The 13407-nt window shown below is 46.8% G+C and overlaps 2 protein-coding genes across 4 annotated transcripts in view; one reads left to right on the top strand and one right to left on the bottom strand.

Annotated features, from left to right (window-relative positions):
* Positions 1-3043, top strand: part of STAB2 (stabilin 2) — a 157826-nt gene extending 154783 nt beyond the window's left edge. Inside the window, exon 69 of the mRNA XM_061206574.1 lies at positions 2930-3043. Within this exon, the coding sequence (XP_061062557.1) occupies positions 2930-2980 (51 nt within the window). The 3' untranslated portion in view covers positions 2981-3043. The remainder of the gene's footprint in view (positions 1-2929) is intronic.
* Positions 3044-4682: 1639 nt separating this feature from the next.
* Positions 4683-13407, bottom strand: part of NT5DC3 (5'-nucleotidase domain containing 3) — a 68224-nt gene continuing 59499 nt past the window's right edge. For 2 of the 3 annotated variants that reach the window (XM_061206575.1, XM_061206576.1), the window contains 2 exons: positions 12526-12590; positions 5440-9769 (listed from right to left, as the gene is read on the bottom strand). In XM_061206575.1, the coding sequence (XP_061062558.1) occupies positions 9517-9769; positions 12526-12590 (318 nt within the window). In that variant the 3' untranslated portion in view covers positions 5440-9516. Of the gene's footprint in view, positions 4802-5439; positions 9770-12525; positions 12591-13407 lie in introns of those variants that run through there. The other variant, XR_009702660.1, reaches the window with a different exon arrangement.

Raw genomic sequence — 13407 nt, 5'->3', positions numbered from 1 at the left:
TGGGAGGGACTGGTTCCTGCCTACTGGTGGGTGGAGCTGGGTCTTGTCCCACTGGTGGCCGTGGCCATGTCAGGGGTGTGTTTATCAGGCAGCTGTGCACTCAGGAAGGCTTTAAGCAGCCTGTCTGCTGATGGGTGGGGCTGTATTCCCACCCTCTGGGTTGTCGGGCCAGAGGCATCCCAGCACTGGAGCTTGCAGGCTGTTGGGTGGCACCACATCTTGGTTGAGAAAATGGTGGCCTCCAAGAGGGCTCCCACCAATGAGTACTCCCTAGAACTACCACCGCCAGTATCTTGTCCCTGCAGTGAGCCACAGCCGCCTCCCACCTCCTCAGGAAGCCCTCCAATACCAGAAGGTAGGTCTGGCGCAGGCTCCTATGAGGTCACTGCTTTTTCCCCTGGGTGCTGTGTGCACCCTCCAAGCGTGGAGTTTTTGTTTCCCCCAGTCCTGTGGAATTCCTGCGATCAAACCCTGCTGGGCTTCAAAGCCAGGTTCTCTGGGGGCTCCTCCTCCCATTGCCAGACCCCCAGGCTGGGGAGCCTGATGTGGGGCTCAGAACTTTCACTCCTGTGAGAGAATCTCTGCTATATAATTATATTCCAGTTTGTGGTTCACCCACCCGGCAGGTATGGGATTTGATTTTATCGCAATTGTGCCCCTCCTACCGTCTCATTGTGGCTTCTTCTTTGTCTTTGGACGTAGGATATCTTTTTTGGTAGGTTCCAGTGTTTTTTTGTCAATGGTTGTTCAGCAGTTAGTTGCGATTTTGGTGTTTTCATAAGAAGAGGTGAGCTCACATCCTTCTACTCCCATCATCATCCATAAAGTCCCAATAGTAGGGGGTTCAGAGAGCTTACAGGGTGGTGAACACATCCACACTGGGAGGGTGACGCACCCCAACTCCAGGGGGCAGGAGCTATACTGAATTTCTGTAAGTTGGCACTGAAACGTTACCATACTTTATTGCACCATTGTAAGCTTGTAGAGTGCAACATTTGTTACTATTTTTCTGCAGTGAACCAAATGCAAATATCCCATGGTTCTTAGTGCCTGTGGTAGCAGATTTAATATGTCTGCAATACTGAAAAATAACCAGATCATAAATCCTGTTTTTTCAATCAAACCCATGTAAAAGTTTCCAGTCCAAATTGCAAGGGCAAGTTCAGCTAAACTGCATCTACTAATAGTCTACTATTTCTGTAAGCCTTGTGATATTGAAATCAACCTCATTTTAAAAGCAAGGGGGAAAAATTACACATCCTGTTCAATGCTCTCCATGCCTTCTCAGCTGTCTGGCCTCTTCTCAGGGCTCCATGAGCCCCGTGCATGAAAGACTCGCCGGAGGCAGGTGAGAGAGTATCCCAGATGCAGGGTTCAGCTCAACCCTTCTCATTCAACCAGGTGGCAAAAATGTTCCAGTTATGGGAATCCCAAGCTGAGGATACCAGCCCCAAGTGTGTTTGATTCTCATGCCTTTTATATTGAGGGAGCGGGCATTGCCTATAGACTATCTGGAGTCAATCTAGACAGCATGAACATCCATGATGCGAATTAACAACACTTCAGTGCTGATCAGAGCCACAGACAGCAGACGGTTCAGAGTGGCTGCCTCTGGACTGTGGCTTCTGATTAGACCCTAGTTCAGGCTGAATTTTCAACTGGGAAGTTTTTTTGTAATCAGAGTAACAGGCACCTTTTGTGGGGTGCTTTTTTAATCTTCCTTAATGTAGTATCATCTAATTTAAGCCTCACACCTCCCTGTCAGGGAAATATTACTAGGATTCTTTATAGATGAGGAAACTACAGCACAGTTCAAATGATTTATCCAGGGCCACACACCTTCAAACAGCAGAGACTGCACCCAGAACGGGGCCCTAACCTCCATGCCATGAGCCATGGGACAGCAGTGTGAAGCCATGCTCGCTCCCAACACGAGTGTCCACGGGGCACTGGGGGAAGAATCATGTTTTAGGCTGTAGGGGAGGAAGAAGTTTTCCTTGACCCTCCTAAGATCCCTAGCTGGGCCTGAAAAGTAAACTGATAAAGACAGACTCAGGGCTTCCCTGGTGGCGCAGTGGTTGAGAATCTGCCTGCCAATGCAGGGGACACGGGTTCGAGCCCTGGTCTGGGAAGATCCCACATGCCGCGGAGCAACTGGGCCCGTGAGCCACAATCACTGAGCCTGCGCGTCTGGAGCCTGTGCTCCGCAACAAGAGAGGCCGCGATAGTGAGAGGCCGGCGCACCGCGATGAAGACTGGCCCCCGCTTGCCACAACTAGAGAAAGCCCTCGCACAGAAACGAAGACCCAACACAACCATAAATAAATAAATAAATTACTTAAAATAATTAAAAAAAAAAAAAAAAAAAAGACAGACTCACAGGACAAAAGCATGTACATTTTATTGAATGCTTACCTGTACGTGGGAGCCTTCAGGAGAAAACACCCAAAGGAGGGACCAGAAGAGGAAGCTTTTGTACCTTTTAGACAATAGATGATGTGTGAGGAATTGACAAGAGAAAGAGGTTTGGGGCTGGGGTAGTGAATGGTGAAGTCACTAGGAAGATAAGGGTGAGTGAACAAGGTTTGTTTGTACAGATTTTAGTCCCCCAATTCCCCATCTCTGGTGGTGTCTTCTTTCCTCCTGGTACAGGGAGGGCACCTTTCACATGGGAATTCTGTTACCTGTTTCAGGGAAGAAAGGCAAGGTGGTAGGGCAAGGGGGTCGGAGTGACCCTCCTGCTTCTGCCATTTTTTAAAAATTCCTTCAGTTTAAGACATTTAATGTGCCAAGGTGCTTTGTTTGGGGGTCGCGTGTCCTGAACCCCATCAAGGCCTCAGACCAGTAGCCATAAGAATGCTCGACCTGGAAGGATTCACAAGCAGAAGGCCTGCACCCTCTGCGTGGCTCACAGACCTCTCATTTCCAGGACCCTGAAGGCCAGCAGCTGGACAGCATTGACCCCCTGGGGGCGCTGTGAGGGCCGGACCTGCCCCAGCCAGACATCACCCGCCGCCACCGGGGCACCCGGAGCTGCCTCAGAAAGGCCATCAACTGTGAATCCTCAGCCCCAGTTGCCTGTGGGAAATGTAAGGTCCTTTAACGTTTCCAAGTATGAAACACTCAAGCCATACCTCATCTCTTTGGTTGATCTGGGGGATTATTCTGTTTCTGTGGGTGAGGGACCATGTTAAATCCACCCACCAACCCACGGAGGCTGCTCCCTCCCTGACTCTCTTCTGTCCTTCCCGTGTACCTTTAGTGGCCAACACTCTAGTGACCTTGTCTTATTTCCCAATTAGACTGTAAGCTCCCAAAGGCAGGGACCTCCCTCATTCGTCTTTATATCTCAGCACCCAGCACAGTGTCTGGCACGTGAAATGTGCTGAAGTATTGGTTACAGAATAGAAATAAAGTCAATGGAACAAATCCAGTGTTTTGGGAAACAAAACGACTGTTCGCCACAGGCGGGGTCAAACTTACTTTGAAGGTAAAACCAACTTGTTTGGGCTTCTTAGGGCCTTTTCAACTAGCCAACATCTGCCTTATGAACGCTTCTTTCTTAATTCTGTTGTTTGCTTGTGTGAAGAAGACATGAGAACCACATTGAGATACCACTTACACCCACTAGGATGGCCATCCTCAAAACCACAGACAATAACAAGTATTGGCGAGGATGTGGAGAAACTAGATCCCTCCTAATTTGCTGGTGGGAATGTAAAATGGTGCCCCCACTGTGGAAGACAGTTTGGCAGTTCCTCAAAAAGTTAAACACAGAATTACCGTGTGATCCAGAAATTCCACTCCTAGGTACAGACCCAAGAGAAATGAAAACATGTCCACACAACAAATTACAGAAGTAGGTACATAGTAGCATTATTCATAACAGCCAAAACATGGAAACAACCCAAATGTCCACCAACTTATGAATGGATAACCAGTGTGTCTAGCCACACAATGAAATAGCATTTCACCCTAAGAGGGAACTAAGTACTGATACATGCAACATCACGGATGAACCTTGAAAACATGATGCTCAGTGAAAGAAACCAGACACAAAAGACCACATGCCATATGATTCTATTTACATGGACATGTCCAGAATCGGCAAATTCATAGAGACAGAAAGGTGAGTGAGTGGTTGCCAGCTAGGGACTGGGGTAACTGCTAAGAGGTACGGGGTTTCTTCTGGGGGTACGAAAGTGTTCTGGAATTTTACACAAGTGATGTGTAGGCTCAGGCCAGTTCTTCACCGTGCAGGACTCTGCAAGGCAGGACGCCCACCACACCCTCAAAAGGCCCAAAGTGGCCTCTCCATCACTGTGACAACCCGGCACCCTCCAGCCCACCCACCACCCATTTCCAAGCTGCCCCTGGGGGTAGCACTGCCCATGCTCAGGAGCCACTGCTGGGGATGGAGAAGTGAAAGGCTGGGCTGAGCAGACCTCAGACTCTCCTCTCCATCGCCCTCGCAACCCAAACGACTTTGTTCCACATCATCAGGGTTTTTGCTGAGCCAAGTCCAAAGTCCAGAAGCCCCAGAGTCTCAGAAGCTTTCTCACAACTCTAGGAAAGGGAAGAAGCCCCCGTGGCAGGCACAGGAACAACTAACTCACCACCTCCTCTCGGACAACGTGCCGTGATGAGGGCAACGCCAGGTTTCCAGAAACTCTCTCCCCAAAGGAACGTGGGACCGATTCGCTAGTGAGTCCACCAACTCCACCATCAGAGGGACAGAAAGGCACGTGATTAAGAGGAAAAACAGCAGGTATCCGTGGGAGGAGTGAATGAGATGAAGTTCCTGGCACAACAAGAGGTCAAGGACATTAAGTTGAAACACACACACAATTCAGTTTTTTTAGAAGGCTCTTCAAAATATAAATTTATCCAAAACCCAGCAGTGAATTGACTTCACAGCATGCATTCCTAATTCAGTATTATTCAGTATTTTCTCCCCTTAAAAACACTGCTTCCAATTTCCAGCTTTCCTGGTAATTTGACTGCAGACAAACAGGTGGCTCACTGTCATCTCCTTGTTCTCAAGGAGGGAACAGGCTGTGAGAGACAGAAATTCCAGGTGGGTTACCTGCTGCCCACCTAAGGCCAAACGCATACCAATTTTCCTTCCGTGGCTTAATTACGTGGTCCTCAAGCTCTGAAGACAAGCAAGTGTGCTTTGCTGGGGGTGTGAGAACAAGGGTGGTGAGGAATGAACCATAAATCTTTCACCCTTTCTCTCAGGGATATTCTTTTTTGGGTACATTAGAATGTGATATGGCTTTGCCACTAACTGAAGCACACAAAACAGATGACTTAGAATAAACTGGACAATACAATTCAAACTTTTATTTGGCAACAAGTTCAAAGTCATGTAACATAAAATCAACATTTAGAATAAATAGCAAATTCACATTCAGAATAAACAGTAAGTCTATCTAATTTGCATTCATTGTGCCTGAAATTAATTAAACAGGCACAATCTGTCATTCTATTAAAAAAACAGTTTCCTAAGTCAGAGTTCAAGCCTGCAGTATAGAAAAGTACAGCGCACTGTTGTGGGTTGGTTCCCTGGAGAGCAGACACTGAGATGGAGATTCTCGTGTGGGAAGTTTACAGGGGACTGTCCTTGGGATCAATACCCGGGAAGGGGAGAGGGGATGGGAGGGGAGCTGGGCTGCAGTGCAGACACAGAGAGGCCTCAGCTGTGTGCCCTCCCCCCAGCTCTGGAGCTGAAAGGCCTTCAGAGTTGCTCCAGGGAGGGAGCTTGACCACATCCTCATCCGAGGCAGGACTTTTCAGCAGGGGAAGCTCCCAAAGAGGACTGACAGCTGCGGACGGTAAGCCAGCAGCACACCCAGCAGTTGGGGGGATTAAGTCCTTCGGTCCTGAAGGGTCTTCTGGGCATCCAAGCCCATCACACGCTACCAGCACAATCACAGATGAGTGCAATGAGAGGTATATTCAATGAATGCCGAGTCTGGCAGCTCAATTACACAACGACAATCATGCCGTGTGCTGGAAACACAGTATTTTACCACTGGCCATAAAAGTAAATATGCCCAGAGAGTAGCTCGTAGGGGAACATGGCGCACTTACCTACAGAACTTCTTTCTACTGGCTGCACCCAACTGTGGGCTGCTTCATCTGCATGCTTTCAGCAAGGTCATCTCGCCATTGCCACCAACACAATCCATCAGAGCAGGGGTCGGCAGACCATGGCCCAAAGGCCAAATCCAGCCTGCAGCCTGTTTTCATAAGCCAAGCTGTACTGGACCACAGGCAGGCCCAGTCCTAGAGAGGGGCCACAGAAAATGGCCCGCAAAGCTGAAAGTATTTACTGTCTGGCCCTTTACGGGAAAAGTTTGCTGAACCTTGCATTAGGGAAACTTCACTTCCTTTCTTTTCCTCAATCCACTAGGGTATTAAAGGTTAGCTGAACTTGGAGCCAAGCTCCCATATGCTAACGCAGAAAACTGGTACAAAAGGAAATCAATACTAAGAGGGCAAATCATAGGCTGGCTCCCTAGTAGTTGAAGAGAGCAATCAAGGAACCCTGCCTCTGGCCAAATTTAGTCTGAGAGCATATTCGAGACAAGGGCCCCCAAGTGGGTGCAGCAAATGAACATTCGGCTGAGTGGAATCCAATTCCAGTATTTAGCACACTCTCTACCACTTTAGAGCCCTTTGGGGACAAAAAGAGAGGGAAAGCTATTTAGGTCACCCAAAGCTAAATTAGCTAGGAGGAAAGATTACTTTTCATTTCTCCTTTGCACTAATTAAGAGGACCAATGCCTTCAAAGCAACTAGGAATTTAGTCTGAGATGTGCCTGAATCAGTAACGTGTGGTTTATGTTGGATGGCATTAACGGAACTGAAGAGAATTTTTAAAAGGGGAAAAAAAAAAAAAAAAAGAGGTCATGTTAGGAGGAAAGTGGGAGCTCTAAGCCAAACTCCTAAAATATATCACAAGCCAGGTTTCATCTATTAAAAACAACTCTGGAAAAACCAGCTGTGCAGGTTCCTTCCAGGGCAACCAGCTACAGGTACGTGAGCCTTGGGGGCAAGGACTGCCCCTGGACTGTGAAGTTTTGCTCACATCATTCGGAGAAAATCAGTCTAACTGATGCTAAAAACGGAAAATATTTTTTAATGCGTAAACTAATTTTATTCCGTTCACTTTCCAAATTGATGTTTTAAGTGGTAGAAAATAGACTCCCTTCCCTTGTACCCATATGCCTTCATCAGTGTGCGTACCAGAGGACAAACCGGGAAGAACAGAATGCAGTGCATCGTGCTGAAAACCAGCTGAGTCATGACAGTGACAAGTTAAGACTGACTGAGCACAGACAAGAACGCCTCTGTCCTGGCCCCAGCGCGGGTTTGCATCTGCCAGACGCATGCTCGGTGGGCCCTGCGCAGAGAGATCTCAATACTGCCACGTACTATGGCCCACAGACCGAAACCTTAATTGGTAATAAATCGTAAAATTCATTATTCACACCCAGAAAATCTATTTCTTCCCCCAGGCTTGGGTCACGTAACCTAGATGTACATGAAAGCAGGTTGTAAAAATAGTTGTACTTCATTCTTGAGTAAACAAAACACCCTATCACTGGCACCTAGGAGATATCTAACAGTTACCTGATTAGATAAAAACTAAGAAAATGTTTTAAAATAATACCTACTTCCTCACTCAGCTTCTCCAAAGCAGAAACTAACAGCCCAAAGCACCAGTGTATCCTCTGAGGACCCCAACACTGAACAGTTCTGGGCACCACCTGCACCCCTGAAACGCCAGTCTTCCAATGCACTCGGACGCTGAAAACCCCTGGGCGCTAACAAACGGCAAACAAAATGCCTCCTGCTGTCTGAAAAAGGAATGGACTACTGTGTTTATAATAAAATTTAGAAGGAAAACACGGGGGCTAATTGGGCCTATTAGGTCTAGAGAATCACCTTCGCTATTTTAGTTAAATACAAGAAAATATCACAAGTACACTCCCATTATAACAAGCAGTATTACAATGCATGCTATGGGACTCATCTGATTTCCACGCTCGGGCAGGTATCCTGTGGAAGGCCAAGCAAGCATTTCATCAACAACTGGCTCCATACATGAATCCATTAAAAACGCTGAATAAGCAAGCACTCTCTCCACAAGCCCCCTTCCTCCTGTACCTGCATCCTTTAGTTTTAAGGATGCGTGTCACCTGCCTTGTCCTCAGAAGGAAATGGGAACACTCAGCCAGCTAGGTCATTTCCAACTCTGTTTCTCTTAGCTTCAGTGCCCTTTATCCTCTCCCACCTTTAACACAGACACCTAAAGAAAACCACCCAAACTCCCAAAATAGACATACAAACATGGCAGGAAAGCAATCTAAGAGGAGGAGAGGGTGGCAGATGGCTAAGAGGAGAGGGCCACCTCCCTCCCCTCCTGCTAGATTCAAGCCCCTCTCCTCGGCTGACAAGTCAGGAGAGAGACAGGCATTTGCTCGTTTCCCTCCAACAAGGACGGCTTCTGGTAATACACATTTTAATAAGACTGCAACACAGCCGGTAGGCGTCATGGCGTGGCACTTCATTACAAGGACATTTTTTTTGGTTTCATTTTCCATCCTCCAATGATCACATTCAAGCAATATACGGGTAGCAGTTTCAGGTAAAATAAAGTCCTGGGAGACCCACCACAAATGCACTGGCATTTGTCTTCTGACCTGTTCGTTTCTCACAGCCTCATTCTACAAAGTCTGTTCTGCTGGCTGGAATTTAACCAGAAGCTCTTCTCTCTCTGCCCTCCTTTTCTGGGGAAAAGAGTGAACCTGCCTATCACTTGGGGCACAATGGTCCTTCCCCCGCAGGGGGCAGGACACGGGAAACGGATACTGAGGACCATCAAGGCCAAGGACTTGCAACTTCTCTTGTTCTTTCTCACGAAAGACTTCCAGAGAGGCTGAGTCTGCTTTCAAGTGAGGCACCAGAGTGCCAAAGCCCTAGTACCAGAAGATATCTGGGAACCGGCTGCCGTCTGGGGACCATCTCTGCCGCTGACATCGTGGTATGCTATCGGAGCGCTCGCTCAAGCATCAGCTTTCTGTGAGCAGTTCACCGGTGCACATCACTGGGCCCCTGCACTGCCTGTGAATGTTCACTTGTTCCATGCGTTTTGCATGGAAGAGTCAAGAAGAGTTTCAAAACGTCACCTGCTGGAATCCAGAGATGGTATCAAGAAGCCTCCCCGTCCCAGAAAATCTGACGCCGGTCGCGGTACCTTAGTAAACAAGAAGGGCGATCACAGGGTGTTGACAGGAAGCCAGCTGCTGTCCCCACACGTACAGGAAGGCAGTCCCCGTGGGCTGCGAGCTCCTGTCTTCACGAGCTGGGGGGCATCCTCCGTAATGTACAAAATAGATATCACAAGGCATGTCTGTAAGCGACAGTCACGTCCATGCAAAGTCTGCCCGGTGCGGGGCCGCCGCCGCTCCTGGCTCTTCGCGCCCAGGGTGCCTGGGCCGCTGGCTACTTGGCCTGGGCCTCCTGCAGGAGCGGCAGCCTGGCGGCCGGGGGCCTGTCGGACCAGGCAGGAAGCTCGTGCTGCAGCGGGGTCCTCCGGGGGTAGAATGTGTGGCTGACATCATAGCTCAGGAGGCAGCTCAGGGACGCCATGTAGATGTCGGCAAACCGCGACAGGCGCCGCAGGAAGTATGTGGGGTTCTGGTCTGTGCGGAACAAGCTTCCGAACTGGGTGTTGAAGGAACCTTTGGTCATTTCTCTGAAGAGGCAAGAGAAGAGCGAAGCAACAGACAGTGATTCCCAAAAGGTCTGCTTTTAGCTACCGAAATCAAATAAAATCAAAATCACTGTTTCCCAAAGAACAGACACGTGTATACGTATAACTGAATCACTCTGCTGTACACCTGAAACCAACACAACATTGTTAATCAACTCTACCCCAATATAAAATAAAAAGTTAAAAATAAATAAATAAGCTACAAGGATATATTGCACAGCACAGGAAATATAGCTAATATTTTATAATAACTATAAATGGAGTACAATCTATAAAAAATGTGAATCCCTGTGTTGTATACCTGAAACTGATATAATATTGTACATCAACTATACGTCAATAAAAAGATTTTTTTTTAAATCACTCTTTCACAGGCATAGGACTCAAATTAGCCTAGAGCAGCTCCGATTTCTAATCGAGAAAACAGTCTGTCCATTTGTCCATCAGTTGGCTCCGATCACATTCCCCACTTAGGCCAGCCAGAGAGGACACTGCTGAAGGCTCCAGCGGCAACGCGTGAGCCTCTAAACCTGCACACCCCATTTCCCAAACAAAAACAGAGGGCGCGGGAGCTGCTTCTGAAGCTCCACAGAGATGCAGAATGTCCTCAGAGTCTCCAAACTCCCTTCGTCTACAGAATGGGACGAAGGCCCCCTTTTCATGAGGTTCTATTGAGAACTAAGTAAGGAAAGAGAAATAAAAGCATATCATAAACTCAAAAGTACTTTATGTCTGAGAGATTAAGGATTATTTTATAGTGATGTAAACACACCTCCACCATCCATTACAGAGCTTCAAGCACCTCCTCAAAGCCTGGATTACAGGCATCTTGCAAGACTGTTCACCCTAACCCAGGCTCTAAGCCCCTGCAGGTGTGCAGACATGCGTCTGTGTGTAAAACAACACCCCGTCACACATACACGGGATATGCACACCACCCAGTCCAATGGCCAGGACCCCTACACACAGACTGTTCCAGCAAACTGGATAAATACCATTTGACTGTTAAAAAATCAGTTATAAACACAGCAAAAAACATAATCCTTTATACAACTGTGTGATAAAAGCCACTTGTTGGTAAAGGCCTTCTTTCGTCATATGGTGACAGCAGATGCTACAACAATAAAAAGTAGAAAATGGAAAGACCTCAATTAGGTCTGCAGGTGGAGCAATATAAATGGTTTTTAAACTTACTGAAAAATCTCATTGAGATGTGAGGCTGTTAGAGATTCGAATTCAAAACAAAATCTCTGCCGGGTGAAACGATTCCTTTCTCTAATAATTTGAGGTCCCTGGAGTGTAGGACTCAGGTCTGGCCTTCAGGGGCAAGGGGCCCAGAGTCAAATGACATTATATGCCCATCACCCTCTCACCCAACATTTGAGACCAATCATCATGTTGGAATAAGCCCCCAACAGCCAGCACGCTGAGAGGGAAGAGGAAGGATTGATTCAATACAGCTGTGGCTTCTGCAGCCCAGAGGGATGGACTCTGCCCCTCTCCCCGCACACCGGCCCCACCAGGCTGCCCACTGCTCAGAGGCCAGAACCCAGGAAGTGAGCACTACTTCCAAACCTTAGGGACAGCTGTGCCCGGGAGGGGGGTGTGGGGGGAACCACAAGAGCAGAAATGGTCACATCAACAGTGTTTACATGCACAGCATCCATCCTCTTCTACAGGAAAGCACAACTGTCCACAGGGCCTCTTAAGAATAATCGTTCCCTTAAAATCAACCTAAATGTCCATTGACAGATGAATGGATAAAGAAGATGTGGTACATATATACAATGGAATATTACTCAGCCATAAAAAAGAATGAAATAATGCCATCTGCGGCAACATGGATGCAACTAGAGATTATTATACTAAGTGAAGTAGGTCAGACAGAGAAAGACAAATATTATATGGTATCACTTATATGTGGAATCTAAAAAGATAATACAAATGAACTTATTTAAAAAACAGAAACAGACTCACAGACAGAGAAAACAAAAAGCGAAAAGGAGAGGGGAAGGGATAAATTAGGAGTGTGGGTTAATGGATACACACTACTATATATAAAACATATAAACAACAAGGATGTACTGTATAGCACAAGGAACTATATTCAGTATCTTGTAATAACCTATAATGGAAAAGAATCTGAAGCTGTACACCTGAAGCTAACACAATATTGTAAATCAACAATAGTTTAATAAAAAAAAAAAAATTCAAGAATAACCATTCCCTTAAGACACACACCCACCAAACTTTTCTGACAGCAGATGGGTTTTCTTCACCAATAAACATCACGATACTGAGTGACCGCACATTCCTAAAACAGCAGTGTTACAAATAAGCACCAGGATTGTAGAAGCCCCGAGAATTAATTGTGGCTCGGTGGCTACTGTCCCACTAGCCACGCTGTGCCACCGGCATTGCCAACAACTGGACCAATGGCTGCCCAAACGGGGAAGTTAAGTGGGCTGGAAGGAGGGATGGATGGGAGGAGGGATGGACAGACAACAAACTCGAGGGCAGGCGGCAGGTGTGAGGGAGCTCACTGCTGCCTCGAGGAAATGTCACTCATCACTAACGGCAGCTGGCTCGTTCTGGATGCTGGGGGGTCACAGTTACCCCTGGCAGCTGAGAAAGACTGTTTCGAAGACTGCTTCAGGAAGGCCTTGCGCCAGGCGTGTGGGCTGAGTGAGCGTGGCCAGGGTGGGGGATTTACTCTATCCAAAACAGGCCGCTCTTACCTCATCTCCTTCCTCTCCTTTTTCCACTCCTGCAAAACCAGCTGTGACTCTGCATCTCTGTGAACCTGCAGGACACAAGCCAGTTATTGAGAAGGTTCTGGATATGAATAAACCTATTAGGTCATGAGAATTTTCTAATGGGCAGCTCTTCTGGGAGGAATTTTATTCAGGTCTAAGAGACAGGCACCTGCAGGAAATAATACATTTTCAGACTTCCCAGCTGCAATGTGCCCTTCTCCACCAAGTGCAGATGGCATATTATGATGCCATTAAGCAAGGCTCCTATTAAACTAGAGATATTAAAGTATTATTAAAGGCTTTGTATAAGCACAATGCATATGCATCCACATAAAATATATGTGTATTATACGTGCTTAATGTATCCATTACACATGGATTATCCATTACACACATAAACATATACTTAATACAGGCTACCTAATACACATTTATATATATCATAAATATACGTATTATACACACACACAAAAAAACGGCAGTTAAGTGGAAATAGCAGGTTTAACAGTACATCCACACATTACAAGCATGTAAAAAACGTGTATATATTTGGAAATTAACATGGACATTTTTCTTTAATTTGTGCAAGGGTAGTTGAATTGTAATTGGCTTTAATCTTTTTCCTTAATATTATCTTTTAAAGTGTTTAAGAAAAAAAAAATTGTTTTTATAAAAGGCAAGAAGGCAGAGCACCTCACCCAGGCGGAGAAGCAGAGAATTTTCTGGGTGGGCTGAAATGTGAGCAAAAGGCAAAAAGAAAATGACAACCGTACACACCCTAACACATGGAATCTCACAAGTCTCTCTCCAAGGCTCCTGAGGCTAAACGGGAACCCTCGAGCGCAGCCAGAGGTGCACGTGACC

This window comes from Eubalaena glacialis, chromosome 11 (genome assembly GCF_028564815.1).
Source record: "Eubalaena glacialis isolate mEubGla1 chromosome 11, mEubGla1.1.hap2.+ XY, whole genome shotgun sequence".
In the NCBI taxonomy this organism is placed as follows: Eukaryota; Metazoa; Chordata; class Mammalia; order Artiodactyla; family Balaenidae; genus Eubalaena; species Eubalaena glacialis.
The sequence above is the reverse complement of the archived record's forward strand: the minus strand, read 5'-3'. Positions and strand labels throughout refer to the sequence as shown.